We start from the raw sequence: 24,066 nt of genomic DNA on the forward strand, positions 1-24,066 counted from the left end.
AAAAGAAAAACTTCGCTAGTAAATGGGGCGGCCCACTGCATCGTTCGCTCCCGCATTCCTGTGCGAAGCGTCGACATTACGACGTAGAGAGCGGCGTATAGGGTTTTCCGTTCGACATATTAAGCGGGGAACTGGAAATTCTTGCGGGAGTTATGTCTCGCTTATTGTGAGCCGTACCTCCGGCTCGCCTCTGGTGCGACGCTACTGTGCTGACCTCTATTTTTTTCTTTGTGGTTTCATTTATCGGTTTTCTTCTGCTTTTTTTGGTTTCTTTATTTCTTTATTTGATTTTTTCTTCAGTTTTTCCAACACATGTCTACATTTTAATACACATTATAAATTTTGCATATATATCAGCGACATTTTTTTATGCACCTTTAACATTATACAATGATTAACATTGTTTCGACTATGTGTTTTGGTGTCTACTGTTTTTCATACCAATTGTATACTTTTTATACACATCTAAAATATTTCTTATATACCTATAACATTTTTCATATACATGATTAGTATTTTTTTTCAAATACATGTTTTGGATTATCATTTTGAATACGTGTTAAACATTTTTCAAATACACTTTGAAACATTTTTTAAAATTAAACAAAACAATTCTTAAAATATGCAAACATAGATTCATGATAAATCTATACACAATGCACAACCACTGATTCTAGGATATAGGGGAAGTTCCTCACTCATTTCCTACCACGTTCATTTGCATTAAAACGTACGTTTTTCAAATACCACAATTCTTAGGGGAAGCCTTAGGACATCTCTAACGGCAACCCGCAGATTTACTCCCGCATCCATCCATGGATAGGGGATCAGTGTGCGGACACGGATGCGGGAAGACGCCAACACATGTCTACATTTCAATACTCGTTGTAAATTTTCCATATATATCAGCAACATTTTTATACACCTTTAATATTATACAATGATTAACATTGTTTCTACTATGTGTTTTGATGTCTATTTTTTCATACCAATTGTATATTTTTGGTATACATCTAAAACATTTTTATGTATGTATAACATTTTTTAAATACATGGTTAGCATTTTTAAGTACATGTTTTGGATTATCATTTTGAATACGTGTTAAAAAGATTCAAATACAGTTTGAAACATTTTAAAAATTATATAAAACAATTTTTAAAATATGCAAACATATATTCACGATAAATCTACACGCAATGCACAACCACTGATTCTAGGATATAGGGGAAGTTCCTCACTCATTCCCTACCATGTGCATTTGCATTAAAACGTAAGTTGTTCAAATACCGCAAGTCTTAGGGAAGCCTTAGTATCTATATCGTTGAATCAAAATGCTCAAGTTTTGTTTATTCATGTTTAAGCTTTAACTAGTTTTGTCATCAATAAAAAAGGGGGAGATTGTAAGTGCATCTGGTGTCCTCTTGTGGGTTTTCAATGATTAATGAAAAAAATGGTTAAGATACTAATGTGTCGAAGCTAAATAGAATCCTATTACTCTCGAAGACTATGCATCTTCCAGACGGTTAGGCATCGTTCAGAACATCTAATTTGTGGACTTGTTGTAGAACAATTTTGTGAAGGTCCGGAGATCACCTCAAGATCTACCACAAGTTTTTGGGCGGGTTCTGTTGAACTTAGCTAAAAAAGAATAAGGTGAAGACTTTTGTGTCTTCTGAGCTGCAACTCAGCCACTCCAACCGAGACGTAGAGTTATGCCAACAACTTGAACTAGGGTAAACAAACCACGTGTCTTCATCGAGTAAACCGGTTCCAATTTGTTCACCCTCCCTTTACATTGTGTACTTTGCGTCTCTCAAGAAATTGGTTCCTCCCTTCTTTGAAGACTTTGCCGAATATATGTTTCTGCTGCATGTCATCACGTTTTGTTGTGTATTCAGCCTTTGCATTCTGAAGTGTGTTTGCTTGTTCGTAAGGCTAATTTACTTGTACTACTATCGCATTATCATGCTATCTAGGGTACTTCTTTCCTCTGATTTAGATGTACTAGTTGCATGTTTACTTAAATTAGTACGGTATTTGCTTAGTATTTCTTTAGACTACATTGTGTTGTTTCTGGCTAGTCTATTTTTCTTTGATGAACTTGCTTTTTCAAAACAATTTTTTGTGTTAAAATCACTCATGCACCCGCTCTATTTTTTTGGGAATCCCCTCTAGTTAATATTCTAACCCTACAGTTGCGCTTGGTGGGCCGCTTGGTGAGTCGTGAGTGACACGATTGAGATCCTTGTGATCCTAGAACCATTTGGTTCAAAGCCTCCATCTACGTGGAGTAGGATATCAACAATTATCCAAATCACTTGAAAAACATCATCGAGGCCCTTATTCACATTTCATTAACTCAACTTTTTTTTACTTTTTTGCAATTTACTTTATTCCGCTGCCATACTGTTCTAACTTGCTTGTTTAGTTCTAAGGATTAAGTGGATGTAGTTTTTCTAAAACATGACAACCCCTTAAAGTTTGGTGAAGAATTTTTCATAGGACCATGAATCCCCTCTCTATCCTAACCCAAACTCTCCTACTTATATTTAAAATAAAAGAATAATGTTCATGTGTCACTCATTTATCCGTCCGAGCTTTGGTATGTTAACCCCTCCCCATTTTGATTCCCCCACCGGGTTTTTAAATTATCTCAACCTCACCCATGTCTTATTGGCTTACCAAATATAATTATAGTCTCTTTCCTAAGGCAATAAGTGTTGACCCAGTCGGAAACAAAAGTCTATTTTTTCTGGTAGCAATCATACCTATTTGAATATCTATGCTCCCTCTAAAAAAAATTATATGTACGACCCGTCGCAGTGGATAGGCAATAAGCCAATATATAGTCTGAAAACATACTAACCCTGAACGATGCCATAATTTAGAGTCTCATGTGATGTCTAAATTGAATTTGTTTGCATCGTTACAGTTAGAAAATTAGAGTTACCATGTCATAATTTAGAGCCCCCCCCCCAAGGTGATTTTATGAACTCATGATGAAAATCAAGGAGATACAAAACACAATAAGTATACACCGAACATCTACATATCTAAGATGCACCAGCCAATACCAGCACACACACACGATCACGCCGACACATAGCAAAGTCTTAGAAGACCAACGCTATGTCGACGAATGAAAATGAAAAAGAAAGGGCAAAATAGCAACATTGATCCTCATCGACTGATAACCCACAAGTATAGGGGATCGCAACAGTTTTCGAGGGTAGAGTATTCAACCCAAATTTGTTGATTCGACACAAGGGGAGCCAAAGAATATTCTCAAGTATTAGCAGTTGAGTTATCAATTCAACCACACCTGGAAACTTAATATCTGCAGCAAAGTGTTTAGTAGCAAAGTAATATGATAGTAGTGATAACGGTAACAAAAGGTAACGGTAGTAAAAGCAATGTTTTTGGTATTTTGTAGTGATGATAGCAATAGCAACGGAAAAGTAAATAAGCGGAGAACAATATATGGAAAGCTCGTAGGCAATGGATCAGTGATGAAGAATTATGCCGGATGCGGTTCATCATATAACAGTCATAACCTAGGGTGACACAGAACTAGCTCCAGTTCATTGATATAATGTAGGAATGTATTCCGAATATAGTCATACGTGCTTATGGAAAAGAACTTGCATGACATCTTTTGTCCTACCCTCCCGTGGCAGCGGGGTCCTTACGGAAACTAAGGGATATTAAGGCCTCCTTTTAATAGAGAACCAGAACAAAGCTTTAACACATAGTGAATACATGAACTCCTCAAACTACGGTCATCACCGGTAAGTATCCCAATTATTGTCACTTCGGAGTTAACGGATCATAACACATAATAGGTGACTATAGACTTGCAAGATAGGATCGAGAACACTCATATATTGATGAAAACATAATAGGTTCAGATCTGAAATCATGGCACTCAGGCCCTAGTGACAAGCATTAAGCATAGCAAAGTCATAGCAACATCAATCTCAGAACATAGTGGACACTAGGGATTAAACCCTACCAAAACTAACTCAATTACATGATAGATCCCATCCAACCCATCACCGTCCAGCAAGCCTACGATGGAATTACTCACGCACGGTGGTGAGCATGCATCTAGAGTATTAACTTAAAAACAGAGTAACGCCTTAAGCAAGATGACATGATGTAGAGGGATAGTTTCATGCAATATGATAAAAAAATCCCATCTTGTTATCCTCGATGGCAACGATACAATACGTGCCTTGCTGCCCCTTCTATCACTGGGTAAGGACACCGCAAGATCGAACCCAAAGCTAAGCACTTCTCCCATGGCAAGAACAACCAATCTAGTAGGCCAAACCAAACTGATAATTCAAAGAGACTTGCAAAGATAACCAATCATACATAAAAGAATTCAAAAAAGATTCAAATATTATTCGTAGATAGACTTGATCATAAACCCACAATTCATCGGTCTCAACAAACACACCGCAAAAAGAAGATTACATCGAATAGATCTCCACGAGAGAGGGGGAGAACATTGTATTGAGATCCAAAAAGAGAGAAGAAGCCATCTAGCTACTAGCTATGGACCCGTAGGTCTGAAGTAAACTACTCACACTTCATCGGAGAGGCTTGGATGATGATGTAGAAGCCCTCCGTGATCGATGCCCCCTCCGGCAGAGCTCCGGAACAGGCCCCAAGATGGGATCTCGTGGATACAGAAAGTTGCGGCGGTGGAATTAGGTTTTTGGCTCTGTCCCCGATTGTTTGGGGGTACGTGGATATATATAGGAGGAAGAAGTACGTCGGTGGAGCTTCGAGGGGCCCACGAGGCAGGGGGCGCGCCCTAGGGGGGGCGCCCTCCACCCTCGTGACTGCCTCGTGGCTTTCTTGACGGAGGGTCCAAGTCTCCTGGGTCTTATCTGATGAGAAAATCACGTTTCCGAAGGTTTCATTCCGTTTGGACTCCGTTTGATATTCCTTTTCTTCGAAACCCTAAAACAGGCAAAAAACAGCAATTCTGGGCTGTGCCTCCTGTTAATAGGTTAGTCCCAAAAATAATATAAAATTTGATAATAAAGCCCAATAATGTCTAAAACAGTAGATAATATAGCATGGAGCAATCAAAAATTATAGATACGTTGGAGACGTATCAAGCACCTCAGTAGAGAAAGCCGAAAACTGACTGTCATGATACGGCGAGAGCTGGTCAGCTATTCGAGAGGTTGTAAAATCTTTAAGGATTTCTCCCGCATAATGCCATAACCAATGCAGCGTGCGATGGATCGGTTCTTCTTCCGATCAGGTGCCTATAGGGCTCCTCATGCGGTCTTCCGAACACTAGGGGCTGCGCCTACCTTCCTAATGCTCCTATGGCTAAGTGAGAATGATAAAGCCCTATAGTCCGATTGCCTGGTTCGCTGTGTTGAACACCTCCTTCAAAGGACCCAAAACTGGGGTAAAGAGTGATCAGGTTTATCCCGACCCCCCCCCTATTTCTTACGAGGGGGCAGAAGCCGACGACTGGCCAACTCTCAGATTTAATATATAAAACGGCCGCGCAGGAGGGTAAACTTTTATAATAGGCAATAAATAATAGAAATGACCTTGTTCACGCATTACAAAGGACAACATGACTATATTCATGGAAATATAATGTCCTTGGTGCATTACTCTGCCGCAAGGCAGGATCCTTTCAGGACACTTTCATAATACAATTCGGGCTTGCTGTGCTCCTTTCCCTCTGGCGGTCCCTCGGTCATCAGCTTCTCAGCATCCATCTTCCCCCAGTGCACCTTTGCGTGGGCAAAGGCCATTCGTGCACCTTCTATACAGACCGACCGCTTGATGACGTCAAGTCGAGGGCAGACACTAACAAGTCGCTTCATGAGCCCGAAGTAGCTACCTGAAATCGCCTCGGCGGGCCATAGCCAGATAATCAAATCCTTCATGGCTAGTTCGGCCGCCTTATGCAGTTCGATCAACTGTTTCAGTTGATCGGTAAAAGGCACCGGATAATTCGGTGCCAGATACTGCGGCCAGAAGAGCTTATCCACAGTATTCCCCTCTTCGGCTCGGTAGAATTGGGCGGCATCCGATATGCTGCGAGGAAGTTCCGCAAATACCCCTGGAGAAATCCGAACTTAAAATTATAAAGCATAATTTTCTCCTCAAATACTTGCTTTACATGGAAGAAGGCCTTACCCGCCGTGATCTCCCTTGCCTCTTGGATCTCCTGCAGGGCGCCTTGGGCATCGCACACGGCCTGATGAGCCCTGGTGAGTTAGGATTCTTTCTCCGTTAAACTCTGCTCCAGGGTCTCGCATTTTTTCATGGCCTCTTGGAGCTCTCGCTTAGCTTCCACAACCTTGGCCTCGTGCTTCTCACGAAGAGCCTGCTCTGCGGCTGCCTTTTCCTCGGCCTCGGTAACAACCTTCTTCAGAGCCTCGACTTCGGTCATCACCCCTGGCGAAAATCATGACACATATTCTATCATACTGAAAATTCATTCGCACTGAAAGCAAACATGATTTGTTCATACCTTGTTGATCTTCCAACTGCCTTTTCATCAGGCCAAGCTCCACTTCGGCCCGCTCCAGACTTTGATTCAGTTCGGAAACCTCCACGGTATGAGAGGCAGTAGCCGCTACAGACACCTGCTTACAAAAGAAGAGAGATAGATGTCATCAAATGAGTCTTCCTGCGAAAAATATATTTGATCCTCTGTCCAGTTCTTTCGTTCACCGGACAGTGTATCAGGGACTACTATCCATACTATGACACTCTTCGAAACCGTATAAAACATACCTCAAAACCTCTTATAAGATCGATGCAGGCTTCATTCAGTCCATTTTCAGCAGACTGGATCTTCTCAATCACCACACCCATAAGAGCACGGTGTTCACCGACGATGGAGGCGCTCTTCAGCGCCGCCAATAAAGCACCCAACGCCTGTGGTTGGGCAGAGGTTGCCGGTGGAACAGGGACGCCCTCTCTAGCCGGGGAAGGCCGCCTGCTTGATTCCGGAGCCGTATGGGTCTCTGAAACTGTGTCCGGCTGGGGGCCGAATTTAAGATGGTCCCCGCCGTCGACTCCTGTGGGGATTTTCTCCCCCATGTCTCTGGCCCCTGAAGTTTGACCTCCAGGCGCCGCATTCACGATTTTCTCCGCCCCTCCTTGGATGGAGTCCCTCTGGGACGAAGCCTTGGTGTTGATCACATATTTGGGGGGAGGGGCCTTCGGAGGCGTCCCGCTTTCCATAGCATCCGAGCTTAGCAAGTCCTCTGACGAGGATTGTTCGGAACGGGACCCCGTCGGACTACACAAAATATGGCTCAGGTTAAAATATTATGCCATGATGGGTCCGGACACATGAACGTGTTCAGATTTTATACACTTACGAGTTCACTAGGGGTTGGGCCCTAGGATCCCACGCCGGACTGCTACTGGCGACGGCAGTGGACTCTTTCGAAAGAAGAGTTTTTCCCCTTTTAAGCGACTCGGCCTCCAAGTGTACGGAGGCCGTCCTCTTCTTTCTCCCTCCCGCTAGGGATTCGTCTTCCTCCTCCTCCTCGTCCTCTTCGGAGGCGGGTCGGGCACGGTGACGAAGGCCGCCCTGGGTCTTTTTGGCCTCCTTTTCGGTCTTCTTCTCCGGCACCTTGTAAGGCGTCGGGTCCAACATCTTTGTCAGAACTGGGTCGGCCGGTTCTTCGGGCAGTGGGGCCGGACATTGGATCCGCCCCGCCTTCTTCGTCCAGCCCTAGGAGAGTTGTGTAAAACACATTAAGCATTTCCCTTGAGTTATGCGAATAAAACGTATGGCAACTTACCGAGCCTGCAGGGCAGGACAGTTGGTACCCGCGGTCCTCGGCTGAGTCCGGCCATGATTTGTCGGGCTTAAAAAGCACCTTCCAGATGTCTTCGTGCGAGGAGCCAAAGAGCTCTCGCAGGGTCTGGTGCTTGGCTGGATCGAATTCCCATAGATTGCAAGTCCCGTGTTGACAAGGTAGGATCCGACGGACTAACATCACATGGACTACATTGACAAGTTCGATATTCTTGTCTTCCATATCCTTGACGCGCGTCTGGAGCGCCAACAGTTCGTCGGATGAAGACCAGTCCAGGCCCTTCTTGAGCCAGGACGTGAGCCGCAGAGGGGCTCCGGATCGGAACTCGGGAGCAGCGGCCCACTTCGCGCCGCGCGGCTCAGTAATGTAAAACCACTCTTGTTGCCACTCCCTGACAGAATCATTGAAGGCACCTGTTGGCCATGTGACGTTGGGTATCTTGCTCACCATAGCGCCCCGCACTCAGCGTGCTCACCGCCCACTACCTTGGGCTTCACATTAAAGATCTTCAGCCATAGGCCGAAGTGTGGCGGGATGTGGAGAAAAGCCTTGCACACGACAATGAATGTCGAGATGTTGAGGAAGGAATTGGGGGATAGATCATCAAAATCGATCCCGTAATAATACATGATGCCGCGAACAAATGGGTGGAGGGGAAACCCTAGCCCGCGGATAAAGTGAGGGAGGAATACGACCCTTTCGTGGGGTTCCGGGGTAGGGACGATCTGTCCCGCCGTCGGGAGACGGTGGCCGATTTTCTGGGCTAGATACCCGGCCTCCCGAAGTTTCTTGATGTCCTTCCGGACGGTAGAGGCCATCCACTTGCTTCCCGCTCCGGACATATTTGGAGTGGTTCTTCGGAGAAAATGCGAACTTGGGCGTTGGAGCTCGAGTGCGCAAGAATGGATGGGCAGGAGAGAAGAAGACGTGGGTAAAAAGGTGGAACCCTTACCCCTTTATAAGGGCGGAAGAAATTGCGTGCCTCCCCACTTGCCTGGTAAAACTCGCTTATTCCCCAAGCGACGTGATCGATGGAGCGGTTGGGTTACCCACACCCGTATTGATGAGGATCCCGGGATAAGGGGACACGATCTCTGCTTCGACGAGACATGCCAAGAAAACCGCCTCGCAATATGTGCAGTAGCCGGTTGAGAAAAACGGTTCAAATAATAACCAGGTGTAACGCCCTCGATGCGGCTATATCTCCCACGTGCCGAAGCACGACTTAGAGGCATAACCGCATTGAAAGCAATGTCGCAAGTGAGGTAATCTTCGCAAACAACCCATGTAATACAATAAGGGAAAAGATACATAGTTGGCTTACAATCGCCACTTCACACAATTACATGAATAAAGCATTACATCAACCAGATACACACAAGGTCCGACTACGGAACCAAAATAAAAGAAGAACCCCAAAAGCGACAAGGTCCCCCGATCAACCCCAACTGGGCTCCACTACTGATCAACTAGAACGAATCAACACAAGGACAAGATCTTCATCGAGCTCCTCCTGAGCTTGGTTGCGTCATCTGCACGGTTCAACGGCACCTGCAAGCTGGTTTTGGAAGTATCTGTGAGCCACGGGGACTCAGCAATCTCGCACCCTCGCGATCAAGACTATTTAAGCTTATGGGTAAGGTAAAAGGTATGAGATGGAGCTGCAGCAAGCGACTAGCATATATGGTGGCTAACATACGCAAAAGAGAGCGAGAAGAGAAGGCGAAGCACGGTCGAGAAACTATGATCAAGAAGTGATCCTAGAACAACCTATGTCAAGCATAACTCCAACACCGTGTTCACTTCCCGGACCCCGTCGAGAAGAGACCATCACGGTTACACACGCGGTTGATGCATTTTAATTAAGGTCAACTTTAGGTTTTCTACAACCGGACATTAACAAATTCCCATCTGCCCATAACCGCGGGCACGGCTTTCGAAAGTTCAAATCCCTGTAGGGGTGTCCCAACTTAGCCCATGACAAGCTCTCACGGTCAACGAAGGAATAGACCTCCTAGCGGGAAGACCCGATCAGACTCGGAATCCCAGTTACAAGACATTTCGACAAGGTAAAACTAAACCAGCAACACCGCCCGAATGTGTCGACAAATCCCGATAGGAGCTGCACATATCTCTTTCTCAGGGCACACCGGATTGTCCAAACTTCCGGTAGGCCAGCCCAGAGTTGCCCCTGGTGGCCACCAGCGGCTGACAAGTTTGACCAACACTCAGAGGAGCACTGGCCCGGGGGTTTAAAAAAATGATGACCCTTGGGCGCGCGACCCCCAAGGAAAAGAAAAGGCTAGGTGGCGAATGGTAAAACCAATGTTGGGCATTGCTGGAAGAGTTTTACTCAAGGCGAACTGTCAAGGGGTTCCCATTATTACCCAACCGCGTAAGGAACGCAAAATCTGGGAACATAACACCGATATGACGGAAACTAGGGCGGCAAGAGTGGAACAAAACACTAGGCATAAGGCCGAGCCTTCCACCCTTTACCAAGTATATAGATGCATTAATTAAATAAGATATATAGTGATATCCCAACAAGTAAACATGTTCCAACAGGGAACAACAACTCCATGTTCCAACAAGGAACATACTTCAATCTTCACCTGCAACTAACAATGCTATAAGAGGGGCTGAGCAAAGCGGTAACATAGCCAAACAACGTTTGCTAGGGCAAGGTGGGTTAGAGGCTTGGTTCAACAATATGGGAGGCATGATAAGCAAGTGGTAGGTATCGCAGCATAGGCATAGCAAAAGAGCGAGCAACTAGCAAGCAAAGATAGAAGTGATTTCGAGGGTATGATCATCTTTCCTGAAATCCCGCAAGGAAGAAGAACGAGTCCATGAAGAAGACAAACGGACGTAGTCGAACGGTTCCTCACAAACGCGACGTTACTAGAACCAACCCGAAGAAGCAAACACCGGAAAGAAGCACACAATATAGTAAACAACCAACACATGAACATGATATGATATGCGGGATGCGGTATGCGATGCATATGCATGATTTGACAAGAGATGAATGAACCTGGCCTCAACTTGGAAATCCAAGTGTGCCACTGGAAAGGTGAGATGAAATCTCTTGAAAACGATATAAAGAACGCCGGAATCGGAGTTACGGTTTGGGAATGGCAAGCAATTCAAATATGGCACCGGTCTGTGTTTTACAGCAAGTAGCCAACTAGATGCAACAAGATGGACATGCTACAACACTCAAACATGGCATCAAAATACATGGCAGGGATCCATTCATGATGCTTAACAAAAGACTAGCACTGAGCTACGACCAATTCATCCATTAACAGGTTTAAACCAGCATGGCAAAAGTGCAATTGGTAAACAGGTTTCGGACTTAGTGAAATTAATACAAGCCTGGAATTTCAGATCAGGTAGCACACTTTGGAGCATGAAAACTATATGCTACAGGAACTTAACATGGCAAGGTAAAGCATGGCATGAAGCTACTCAAAGAGCTTAACAAAATTCCCTTAGTGACCTTGAGCGAAAAGGGACCAGACAATACAATTGCAAGCATGTGAACATGGCAAAAACACAATCAGATCACAGACTTAGTGAAAAACTGGAGCATGCAAAACAGATATCAAGTAGGCATGTTTACAAGCTCGATGCACTCACTACAGAGCATGACATGACAAACTAAGCATACACCCATCAAGAATACACAAAATACAAGCTAGAAATGGCAAGAACAATAACATAGCATGCATGGATCGACTACAACATCCTCGGCAAAATTGCTAACAAGTAGACAATCTACCCAGATTCACGAAATAGCAAAAGTAGAGCTCGATTGACTCAAGCTAGGGTGCTCCATAATTGCAAACAAAGACATGAATGGATAGAGCACTACAAGATTAACAAATCATCCTTACTGATCATCCTCAAAAGAGGCATGGATCACTAGGAAACAACATGAACATATGGCATATTGAGATAAACAGATCAAGGACTTAGTGGAAATGCTAAGTCCCTGAAATCAGCATTAACGAATGCTCCACTTTGCAAGCTTTTGCTAGTCACCACACACATCACAAAAATACATGGATTGCACCTCTGGAAAGATGACAAGGCATAAAACAAAACATATGTAGAGCTCATGGGCATATCATGCACACAATAATCATGGCAAAAATGACAAATATCTAATTGGATCAGCAAATCTGGCAACTATCTCAAATAGCACTCTTCTAACAGCATTTCGGGCATCAAGATGAACTCAAATGAAAATGATGCAATGAGATGAAATGATGTACTCTATGAGACGAACATTTAGATATGCTATATGCATGAATCGGAGCTACAGATGCAAAGTTACGACACGATGAACATGGGCATTTGAATCTGGAAATTTTGGGGACTTAGTGAAATTTTACCCCGCGGGAAAAGTCAACGTGGGATGAGGTGGTGCGGGACGGCTCGGATCCGACCGGAGCGGGGCTCCGGCGAGCTCGATGCCGGCGAGGAGGAGCTCCGGCGGCGGAGCTCGGCGAGCCCGGGCGGCGAGGCGCGGATCCGGATGGTGGCGCGGGGTGGCGGAGCGCTCCGGCGATGCGCCGGCGACGGAGGTGGCCGGCGCGGCTTGGCGGCGGGCGCCGGTGCATCGGCGGGGCAGCGGCGCTCGGAGGTGGCCGGCGCGCGGGATGAACGGCGCGAGCGCGGCGCACTCGGCGGCCGGCGGGACGAGCCGCGAGCTCGGGCGGGACGACCTGCGGGGGAGCGGCGGTGAGATCTGGGCCCGCGCGGGCCCCGGATGGGCTCCGCGGGCTGCGGCCGCGGTGGGAGGAGAGAGAGGACGGCGGCGGTGAGGTGGCAGCGCGTGGTTGGCTGGGGAGGCCGGCGCGGACATGTCCGGTGTGGGAGAAATTTGTCCGGTGGCGCGAGGTAGGAGGAGCTAGGGTTCATCCGCGAAATTTTGGGGAAGATGACATATATATAGGTAGATGGAGCTAGGAGAGTTCAAATGAGGTGCGGTTTTCGGCCACGCGATCGTGATCAAACGACCGAGATGATGGAGAGGGTTTAGGTGGGTTTTGGGCCAAAATGGAGGGGTGTTGGGCTGCAACACACACGAGGCCTTTTTGGTCCCTCGGTTAACCGTTGGAGTATCAAACGAAATCCAAATGGTACGAAACTTGACAGGCGGTCTACCGGTAGTAAACCAAGTCCGCTTGACAAGTCTTGGTCCAATCCGGAAATGTTTAATCCCCACACACGAGAAGAAGGTAAAATGACCACCGGAGGAGAACGGAGCGCCGGAATGCAAAACGGACAACAGGGAAAATGCTCGGATGCATGAACGAACACATATGCACATGAAATGCACATGATGACATGATATGCAATGCATGACACGCAAGAAATGACAAGGCAATAACAGCGAATAACTAGATGACACCTGGCACATCGGTCTCGGGGCGTTACACCGAGGCCATGGCGTGATGTCATGAAAAGTTGTCAGCTGATTAGATTTTTGAAAATATTATACTCTCTACGGTGGTATGTGAAATTTGTTTTGCAAAACCGTACACTATCCTTGTGTTCAAAATCTTCTATGGAGTATTCGAAGGAGGAACCCGCCTTGCAATGCCGAAGACAATCTGCGCGCCGGACTCATCGTCATTGAAGCCTGGTTCAGGGGCTACTGAGGGAGTCCTGGATTAGGGGGTCCTCGGACAGCCGGACTATATCCCTTGGTCGGACTGTTGGACTATGAAGATACAAGATTGAAGACTTCGTCCCGTGTCCGGATGGGACTCTCCTTTGCGTGGAAGGCAAGCTTGGCAATTCGGATATATAGATCTCCTCCCTTGTAACCGACTCTGTGTAACCCTAACCCCCTCCGGTGTCTATATAAACCGGAGGGTTTGGTCCGTAGGACAACAACAATCATACCGTAGGCTAGCTTCTAGGGTTTAGCCTCTCCGATCTCGTGGTAGATCAACTCTTGTAATACTCATATCATGAAGATCAATCAAGTAGGAAGTAGGATATTACCTCCATCGAGAGGGCCTGAACCTGGGTAAACGCCTCCTGTCACCATCCGCCTTAGACGCACAGTTTCGGACCCCCTACCCGAGATCCGCCGGTTTTAACACCGACAACCATCAGTCGTGCACGCTTTGCCTCCGGCGTCCTTCGGCGGCGGCCGGGAGGGGGAAGAGAGGAGGAGGAGACATGATCGATGGTCAACGCCCATGTCTCCAACGAAGGCGAGGCGGGGGCCTCAGGAGGTTTCGAGGACATGAGTTGTCTTTGAAAAATGTCGCTCGAATGTGAGCTCTAGTCATAATTTAAAGTCTTATGTGTTGTTGCAATGGTTTACTGTAATTTTCTTTAAATGTACGATGTAATCATTTTTACACCATGCTAACCTTCAACGATCAGTGCGACCTTGCCTAAAATTGCACCACTCATAGTTTACTCATCGTCATCATCATTATCTTCTTCTTCGACATGTTATTTTGTTTCATCTCCTCTCTACCTCCGCGAGTCCATTATATGCATGTATTTGAATATGATACCTACGGATAAATCTCCATCTCCCAAGATACCAGACGAATGGGCATAAAAAATACGTCATCCCTCGCGAAAACAAAAAGGCACGTTAACTGTCTTCGCTTGCAACTTCCTCTCCATTTTCAGAGGGTGGCTTCTCTTCTTCCTTGGATTGTTTTTCACGCCCTGGCTAGCATCGTGAGTCCGATGTGTATGTACATACGTGCACATACATTATCCCCGTTGATGGAAACACGAATCTCCATTTCCCAAGATAACGAATGCACATAGAAATAATACCACCAATAGATCCTGAAGTGGTTTAATATATACACACACATACATACGCATTTCGCCGCATCCGATCTGTTTGGCGCAGACGAGCGCCACCAAACACAGAAACACCCCTCCATCCATGCATCAATACCGGACAAAACCACGTACGCGCGCACACAGAAACGCGCCGCTCATGATTGCCTTATCCTCCACGGACGCACCTCATCAGGACCTCTTTATTCAGAAATTTAAAGACACCCAACACAAAAAGAAGAAAGGGAAGAAGAAAACAAGCGCATCCCGGCCCACATCCGGTCGCCGGGGCGCATCAGAGAGCCCAGAGACGCCGCAACCGCAAATCCCCACCGCGGCCAGCAGGGCACGTAGGCTCGATAAACCAGCGTTGTTTATGATGAAATTCCCTCTGGGTGGCCTAGTTTATGATATCCACCCGTCGGAACCGAGCGCACCATAACGTCATGTCCCTCCACCTCCACGGCGACGCCGCACATGGCGACGCCTCGGCGCCGCCAGCCTGACCCCCTCCCCGGGGCCGGGACAGGAGGCGTACGTACGCACAGACTGGCGAGTTCCGTTTGAGCCCAGGCTGAGGAATCCGCCGGGATTCATCGGGAATCAGCCGGCGTGCGACGATATACTGGTCAAACACCGCCACCGTCGCCGAGTATAGGCGGGGGTTTTTTTTTGAGGGGGTATAGGCGGGGTTTAAACTATTCTCGCTGGCCACACCCATCTACTAGGTCAACGTTTTTCAAAGTGCACTCATTTGGGCCAGTTCCGTCCGTGGAAATTTCTTTCGACACTGGAGTATTCGAATTTTTGATATTATATAGGCCACTGTGTGCGAGTGTAATCACAATAAGGACCATCTCGGAGTGGAACTGTCAAAAAAGACCCCGCCCTGTGGCGGCAAGTGCGGCAAGCGACACGTGGCGCTTCCTGCCACAGGCTATGGCAGCAACACTGTTCATCGTCTCCCCGCGCGTATTGTGCACCGTCCCCGTGGAATGGCGATGTTGACAGCACAGGCTGTTGCGGCAAGTGTCATGCCACACTTGCCATCGCGGGGCAGGTTGTTTTTGCCAATTTCACGCAGGTGGCCCTTCTATAATTACACTTGTGCAGGTGGTTAAAAATGCCAAAAAAAGATGTATTTATGAGGAATTATAAAGAAAATATATTCACATCGAAATGATACTAAGTACACTTAGCATATCAATCAACGTAATGTCAAAAATTAGTCGAGACATACACATAGCCAACATTGAATAACACACACATGACCATCAATTTCAACCACTATTGTTGGTAACACTGTACTATGAGAAATCTCTCCAACAGTGATGCCCAAGGGAAGAAAACAAAACGACATGTGAAATTTATCATCGCTAGATCCAACCACAAAGGTTAGGAGATGGGTATTCCCCGAAAAGTGGAATTTAGGGCTCCTTTGATTCAAAGGAACTCCATAGGATTTTTGGAGGGTTTGAATCGTTTAGAATTTTTTCTAAAGAATCATATGTACTAAATTTCATAGAAAATCTTACTCTTTTTGTTTTTTCTTGTGGCATCAAATAACTTCTTTATTTTATTTTTCGTTTGCCTAGGCAATTGGTTTGGTCTTGTATGATTTTGCTATTTGATTCTTTGCATGTGTTAGCGTTGATATTGATTGTGTTCTATTTTTTTTCCAAGACTGATGTTGTAAAAAGAAGAATGTGTGGTCATTGTGTTTGTATTGTTTGATGCTCCATTTTGAGTCGATGAAATCCACCCCTCATAAAAAAGGATTTCATATTTCTCCAAATAGGGCATCAACTTCATTTTGAGTTAGTAAAATCCATCCTTTATAAATAAGGATTTCATATTTCTCCAAACAGGGTACCAACTACTAATTGCATGCACACAACCTCAGTTTGCGTTGGAGTAAAAAAATCCAACCATAAGAGCAACTCTAGCAAAGTCGCCATATGTATCGTCAGTCACCATATGGGATATGAAGCGAGCTTCATTCGAATATGGGATGTGGTCATTGTGCACAAACACAGAGCCGCTACAACATCCATATATGTTTTCCTTTTTATTTTCTTCTGTTTTTTTGTTACATCAACTAAAAAATCCACGTACACACTTTCAGGGATTAAAACACTAATTTTTGAGATAACATCACATCACAAGTGATTACATAGGGGTAGAAAAGTCGATTGGCAACAAAATTATCACTAAACTGGTGACTATACGCCTTGGGAAACACTAGTTGCTCCTCACCACAATGACGGTGAATGCAGTGCACAGGACACATGCATATGTAATGAGACGAGTCGTTCTCCATGCACAACGGTGGGATAGTATGGCGACCTCGTCATTATCGCGTGAAGGATGGCAATTTTACACGTGGGTCTAGGCGCAATTTTATACCCACGAGTAGTATCCATACCCTACCCGTCAAGTCATGGATAGGGCACGGGTATAGCCTCTTACCCATAGAGATACCCATACCCTTCCAATTTATACTTACATATGAACCTTACCCATGCTTCACACGTGTACCAACATTAAAGTTGTATCGTGAGCTTGTGAACCTATGTTAAAGTTGTCATCAATTGTCATTTTGAATTGAGATAATTGTCATGTACTCACCTATCTGTTATTGAGTTGAGGTCATTGTACTTTTGTCAAATGTGCTATTACAGATGAATGTAAGACTGTGAATAACTTCTGTACTATTTGATCTACCCGTTGGGTATCCAATGAGTATGAGTACCCATTTGTTATGGGTACGGGTAAAGTTTCATACCCATGGGAATGCGTATGGGTAGAATTTTTTACCCATTGACTACACGGGTATGGGTATGGTATTACTCTACTCGTCGCATACCCCTACCCATTGCCATCCTTAATTCCGTCCCCGTTCATCGTCATCGAGATCCAAGATGGCTTTTTTAACAAGGGAAGATCCAGTATGGCGTGATTCGAGTAGGTGAATGTCACCATGTCCTTGTCGAATACGCGCCATCTGATGCACTCCTTCACCCCCAAGTCCGCATATTTCTCCTTGTAATTGAGCCACATGATGTAGTCGCTCTCCGCCGCAATGCCTTCCCGACGTCGATATGCTTGAAGATTTGACCGAGACGGACAACCGAGGCGTGGGCGGCATAGCACGCATCCCATGCCTCCTTAGCAGGGAGGCAACACGGAGTACATGAGGCCATATATGAGCTGCGTAGACGAGACCTCGCCTGCTCATACGGGATCATACCCCAAATAATGGAATGTCTTGTGATATTCCAATCTAGGCACTCATCGAGGGCAGGATCCTCCTGCGCACGTCTAGCTATGTGATCCTCCTCCTCAGCGATGTGTGCGGCCTCCTGCTCCACTTCTCCCTGTCCTTCAAGAAGGGGCACCCATTCCGACTTTAGGGGAAGCGCATGGCGACAGAAAGGGAGAAAGTCGCTACGGGCAGCTGTGTTGGAAGGAAGTGAAGGTTGTAAGCTTTTCAACCATGGCGACGGTCTTTTTATAGCCGCATACGGCGAACGCCGAAAAATTATAGCAGATTGCGGGGAGTAGGCACATGATAGCTGCCATTAATTGGCATGCTTCCTGATATGCATGTCTGGCCGTGTTCGCCATTGGCACACGAAGTAGATGGCCGCTCGAAAGGCTGGAAGGAAGGTAGACTTTCCTTCCAAGTGAGCGTCTGGTGGGTATATATGGAGCTTCCTCCAAAAATGGCAACTCTCGAGGCCATATGACTAGAGTAAGTACTTACCCTTTTTAGGCCAAAATAGTCCATATGCCGCTCATTATTGCTATGAGGCCAATAAGGCGGCTCTGCTAGAATTGCTCTATAACACTCCTTGTTTCTCTCCTAATTTCTAGGTCTAGTCAGTGTCATTCAAAAACTATGCAATGCATGACTAACTAGGAAAGTTTGCTTGTTAGGAGGACAACACACAACGAATAAGGGTATGTTCATGCATGTACAGAAGGGTTACAGCCTTTATACAGGTTTAACAGCACGGACCATGCATTCTTCAGCGTCACATCTGACCGATAGCTACTTTAGTATCATCATCCCTAACTAGGGCTACAGCAGTACACGGAAGCACGGATCATAGAACGAGAGATCGATTTGATCATCATCAACGGGTATACTTGAGCTAGCTAACTGAGTCTTCAATGGTGGATCGGACGGCGAGCCTGCTCATTTCAGATGCTCACCGCCATCTGGTTCATGGAGGCGGCCTCCTGGCGAGATCGCCGGACGCCGTGGGGGGGCTTCTCCTTGCAGCCGCCGTCTTCTCCGCCCGCCTTCACGTCGGACGCCCCGCCTTTCTCTGGACTGGCATTCTTGTGCTTGGCTAGATCCTGTTGCGCTCTCACCTTCACGCCGCGTATCAGCTGGTGTTTACACAGAAAGGCTGAGATTAGCTGATGTATACACAATTAATTCAAACGCACGAGTACAAAGATAGTTCTGCTATACTTAATTAGATATCCAAAGACAAACAGTCATATATACTCCATCCCTCACAGAATACAAGACATAGACATCTGACTTTTCAGTCTCCAACGCTTGATTTTGACCTCATAACATGCATAAAGAATATATATTGAGATATGCATGACATAAAACTCCTTTTCTAAAAAAATGCATGACATAAAACTAGTACTCCCTCCGTCCCAAATTAAGTGACTCAACAAAGTTGAGTTAAGTGACACAACTTCGTAACTCAACTTCTACAAAGTTGAGTCACTTAATTTGGGACGGAGGGAGTAATATTTTGCAAGATGAATGCGATGTTATTACTATTAATATATGCACAATATCCATATACTTACGCACATATATACAAGAGATCAAATTTTAAAATGTTGACCTCATAGTACATAATAATCCGCCTTATATTTTGGGATGGAAGAGTATATATTGTGATAATCATATACCAACGCTATCAAAATGACAGCTACTGATCAACTGGTCAGTTTGCAACATGCATACTATGGATGTAAACAGATCATTTCATGGAAATGAATTGACGGGAAGGGTATGAACATTACATATTTGCCCGACTTGACATCAGAGTAAAGCACGATGAAATCACCCTCCTGCAGCTCATTCGACCGAACAAAGTCACCTACAAGTTCAAGCACAAGAAACGTTTTGTGAACACAAGGGAAGCTAGCTATATATTTGGTTTCAAAATTGTATCAGGCAGGTTTGGTTCTCTTCTCTCACCAGTGTTCTCCAGAAGATACATTCTGCTCTTGTTGTTGGGCCAAAATCTGCATGCATGAAAATCAAGATCGATCATTGTACCAGCAATTTGTTATCATACAGAATACAAACTAGCTAGTTTTTTTCTCCTTACTTTGACAGCTCTAGCTAACTAGCAACATATGATACACTTTGGAAGAAGAAGAAGAAGAAGAAGAAGAAGAAGAAGAAGAAGGAAGAAGAAGATGGAAAAATAGGAAGTATGGTATCAGAATAATCTACTGTGTAGAGTGATGCTAACAAGGAGTGAACCAAGAGACGATGCGAAAACAAAATTTCTGCATGCCCGTTCACGTATATATATAGAGAGACCGGCGCACTACGAATGCATGCTACTATTTGGCTCCCGGATTCCCATCATATGTATTCATATGACCCACTTGCCCAATTGGGAAAGGAACGTGCGTGTCCCACACAGTGATGCAGTGATCATGTCATTTACTAGATGTGGCCTACAGATAATTAAAAAAAGATAAAAGTGAACTAATGAAAGCATGCATGTTTAATATTATTATTAAATTTTATCCCAAAATCGATCGATGGGAGTACTACTTACCGGTACCGCATGCTCCACACCTGAGATGTGCCGATGTCCTCAATGGGGATCGAGATGCCGTCCCCCGTCTTGAGCTCCGGCAGGTGAGTCTCCGCTTCCTTCTGAAACCATCCATGGAAGAAGAGACGCGTTTTAGTCGCAACCGATCGATCAGCTAGCAGAAAGACAGGAACATCCATGGATAGATACACTTGCAATCCGAGAAATCAAGAAGAAATCAACACAAAGATTGCAGAAAGAAAGGAAGATCCATTCATAGCTAGGTCATACAGGTGCAATCCAAAGATGGATCTTGTCTAATCAAAGAGGAATCAAGGAGAAATTAAAATTTGCAAGTGGATGCATGCATATATATAGCTGAAAATTGCAAGTGGTGCATGGGTGGATGGAGGAAGAAGACCGCGATAGGGAGGTGACTGCCTCACTTTGGGGAGCACGATGCGGCCGAGGGTTCCGACGTCGCTCTGCTTGAGCACCTTCTGCAGCAGGAACCGCAGGTTCTTGTCTCCTGCCGCCGGCGCCGCCGCCGGCGTCCTCGCACCCTGCGCGCATGCACAGAACCTCGTTGAGAACTTGAGATGCATTTCACCGTGCAGGTAAACACACGCACGCATGCGGGGAGGGTATCCTATCGCTGGACAGCGATGTGCGTCTCTTACGAAGTACGCACACTTATTTGGGGAGCAATGGCTTGTGATTCTATGCGGGATGGCGATCGATGGATGGATGGCAAGAGGTGTTCGTGCATGCATGCACCTGCTGCCGCTGCTTGTCGGAAGCCGCCGCCTGCCCCGGGCGCTGCGGCGTGGCGGCGCCGCCGGAGGGCGGCCTCGCTGCTGCGTCCGGCGAGGGTTTTTGCTGCTTCTGCCTTGAGGAATTGGACTTCGTCGACAGCGGATTCGGGACCTGGACCATGAGCTGGCCATGGGGCTGGCTCTGGACGGCCTGTTGCGTCCAGAGGCCTCCCCAGCCAGACGACGGCGGCGTGACCGGCGCCGAGTGCGCCGCGCGGGGGGATGGCTCTTGAGGGAAGCCGCCGGTTTGGATCTGGCTCAGATTCAGCTGCTGGCTCCGCTGCTGCTGCAGGCACGACAGGCGCCGCTGCCTCGCCATCCTCTTCTTCCGGGCCTCCCTGGTCGCCGCCGGCTCCATCCGCTGCGGGAACTGCCCGGCGAATCCGGGGGCCGCGAACGGCTGCGGCACGGCCCCCGGCGGCGGCATCGGGTATGTTTGAGTGCCTGCGGATGTGGCCCCAGCTGGGACGAACGCCGCGTACTGCAGCGGCCAGGCCCCGGCGTGCATGTCGGGCGCCGCCGGCGGGGAGAACGGCTGGCTGCTCACGCCCACGCTGCTCGTGCTGCAGCCCTGCTGGAACGGGTAGATCGCCTCGCCGCCGTAGGATCCAGTTGGCGAGAAGGCCTGGTAGGGCATCCAAGATGTGGCAGCGGCGGCACCCGTCTCCGCGGGGAATTCGTAGCCGGGGTTTGCGCCGGGGCTAGGGAGCTGGCCTCCTGCCGGCAGCGCCTCCTGATCCATGGCGCCGACGCGGGGGCGCTTCTTCTGCAGGTGGTGGTTCTGCACCCAGGTGAGGATGAGCTTGAGCAGCTGCATGGTGCCCTGACGCCCCCCACCGAGGCGCGCGGCCGCGGCCTCGATGGTGGATCGACGGAGGCGGATGCTGCGGAGGTCCTCGGCCGAGATGCAGTCGCGGTTGTTCTTGAGCCACTCCATGAAGAAGCGCGGCAGGTCGTCCGCCGCGCTCCCCGTGCCGCCGCCACCCATGAAGGCATCCTCTCCTCCACCAGCGGCCGTGCCGTGGCCCGCCGGAGGTTGCAACTGCTGCTGCTCGGAGATGACGTCCTCCAGCATCATCCCGACGTCGGGGAAGAGCGGCTCGTCGTCCCAAGGGACGTCCTCGTTGATGGATGCGAAGTCGAGCAGGTGGTCGATGTCGGAGAGGTCGTCCATCCCGTCCCCGGCCGCGGCAGGCTCGGACGGCTCGCCGCGCGCACTCTCGCCCCCGCGCCCGCCTGCCCCCACGGCGCGGGTGAAGGCGCTGGAGGAGTTGGAAGACGACGAGGAGGAGAAGGTGGAGCTCGACGGCGAGGAGAGGCAAGGGAAGTCCGGGAGGGCCGGGAAGGTATCGTGCGCGAACATGAAGTCGTCCTCTCCCTGCCGGATCTCCACCGCGGGGCCCTTCCCGCGGTGGGGCCCGCCGCGCCTCGGCGCGTCCCCCTGCGAGTGCCGCGGCGGCGACGAGCCGGCGGAGGCGTCCATGCAAAGGGAGGCAGCGAGAGCGAGAGGGCGAGAGGGAGATGTGATGTGTGTGTGCGGCCAAAGCGTTTGTCGCCCTGTGTGTAGGTGCGGCCGGGGGTTGGGGGTGGGGGTAGGGGGTGGGTGCAGTTACTCTCTGAAGATGAACAGGGCAAGCAGGAGGTGGAAGGGAGAGAGTGCGGCTCCGCGCCCCACGTGGCGCCCGCGGAGGGCTGTGGGAAGCGCTCCACCGCCCACGCCAGCCTCTCCCCGGCATCTGCCCTTTCCATCCCCCGCTCGCTCCCGGCCCCTCCCCCTGCCCGTGGGCCCCACCACGGCCCCGGGACCCAGCTTCAGCGAGAGGGCTTCGACCACCGCTAGTGGGGTGACGCACTGCATGGTCCTGCTCGATGACAGCGGGGCCGCGTGACGCGAGCCCACATGTCAGTTACGACCTCTCTACCCGGGTGGGAGACTTTTGTTTCGGCGCGTGATAATGTTGACCGCCCCGTGGCCCGTGGGGGCCATCCGCGATGCGTCCGTGGACGGGGCCCGGGTGCGCGTAGCGGCTCCGCCTCGTAGGATGTCTGTGTCGCGGGAGCGCCGACTGGGCGCTGCGCGCTGGGTCCCTTTCGCGCCGTCCGATGGAGCCAGCCCCCAGATCCGACGGACGCGCGCTTCCCAAGCGACACCAGGGGCTGTCTCGGAACTAGGGGTAGCGCGTCCCGGCGCACGCGCCGAGGCCTACACGGACGGGCGCGCCCGACGTGGACGAGGGACACATGTGGTTGGGATGACGTGGTGCCGAATGATTGGTCGTGGAGGTGGCGTGTATGGAGCCACGGGCCCATGCCGCGGCCAGCTCGACGGCAGCCGGGAGATACATGTACCTGGTGTGGGCGTTGCGTGTGGATGGAGCGTTTGCCTTGTCCTACTCGTAGGAGGTTGTTGCGGCCATAGTCAACAATATTTCGTGGCGTTTCTCAACTCTTTCTGGAAATGCTTGCGCAGTGCAATTGATATACGTATATCTGTTTCCATCACATGAATGGCACCGTGACGAAGTACTACTGAAACTGATAGAGTATTGCGTCGCTGCAGCTTTGGCGCTTTGCGCTAGCTGTTTCATTTCTTTTTCTTCCTCTCTGAGTTTGAGACGGTCGCCTTGTACTCCCTCCATTCTTAAATAATAAGTCTTTTTAAAGATTGTAATATGGATTATATATAAAGCAAAATGAGTGAATCTATACTCTAAACTACATCTATATACATCCGTATATAGTTCACATTGAAATCTTTAAAAGACACTTAGAAGTATTTAAGA

General features: G+C 48.0%; 1 protein-coding gene across 2 annotated transcripts; it reads right to left on the bottom strand.

Moving 5' to 3' along the window:
- Positions 1–18,573: 18,573 nt before the first annotated feature.
- ABI3 (AP2/B3-like transcriptional factor family protein) lies at positions 18,574–22,874 on the bottom strand. 2 transcript variants are annotated; one of them, XM_048709703.2, is made up of 6 exons: positions 21,246–22,874; positions 20,915–21,031; positions 20,490–20,587; positions 19,895–19,941; positions 19,717–19,793; positions 18,574–19,056 (listed from the first exon to the last, which is right to left on the bottom strand). In XM_048709703.2, exons 1-6 carry the CDS (start codon positions 22,764–22,766, stop codon positions 18,865–18,867), a joined length of 2,052 nt encoding a protein of 683 aa, XP_048565660.1. In that variant the 5' UTR covers positions 22,767–22,874; the 3' UTR covers positions 18,574–18,864. The 2 variants fall into 2 exon arrangements, with proteins under 2 accessions (XP_048565660.1, XP_048565659.1); XM_048709702.2 differs by having other exon boundaries at positions 20,490–20,590.
- Between the last annotated feature and the right edge of the window lie 1,192 nt (positions 22,875–24,066).

Source organism: Triticum urartu, chromosome 3A (genome assembly GCF_056163025.1).
Source record: "Triticum urartu cultivar PI428250 chromosome 3A, HENAU_Tu73, whole genome shotgun sequence".
NCBI lineage: Eukaryota > Viridiplantae > Streptophyta > Magnoliopsida > Poales > Poaceae > Triticum > Triticum urartu.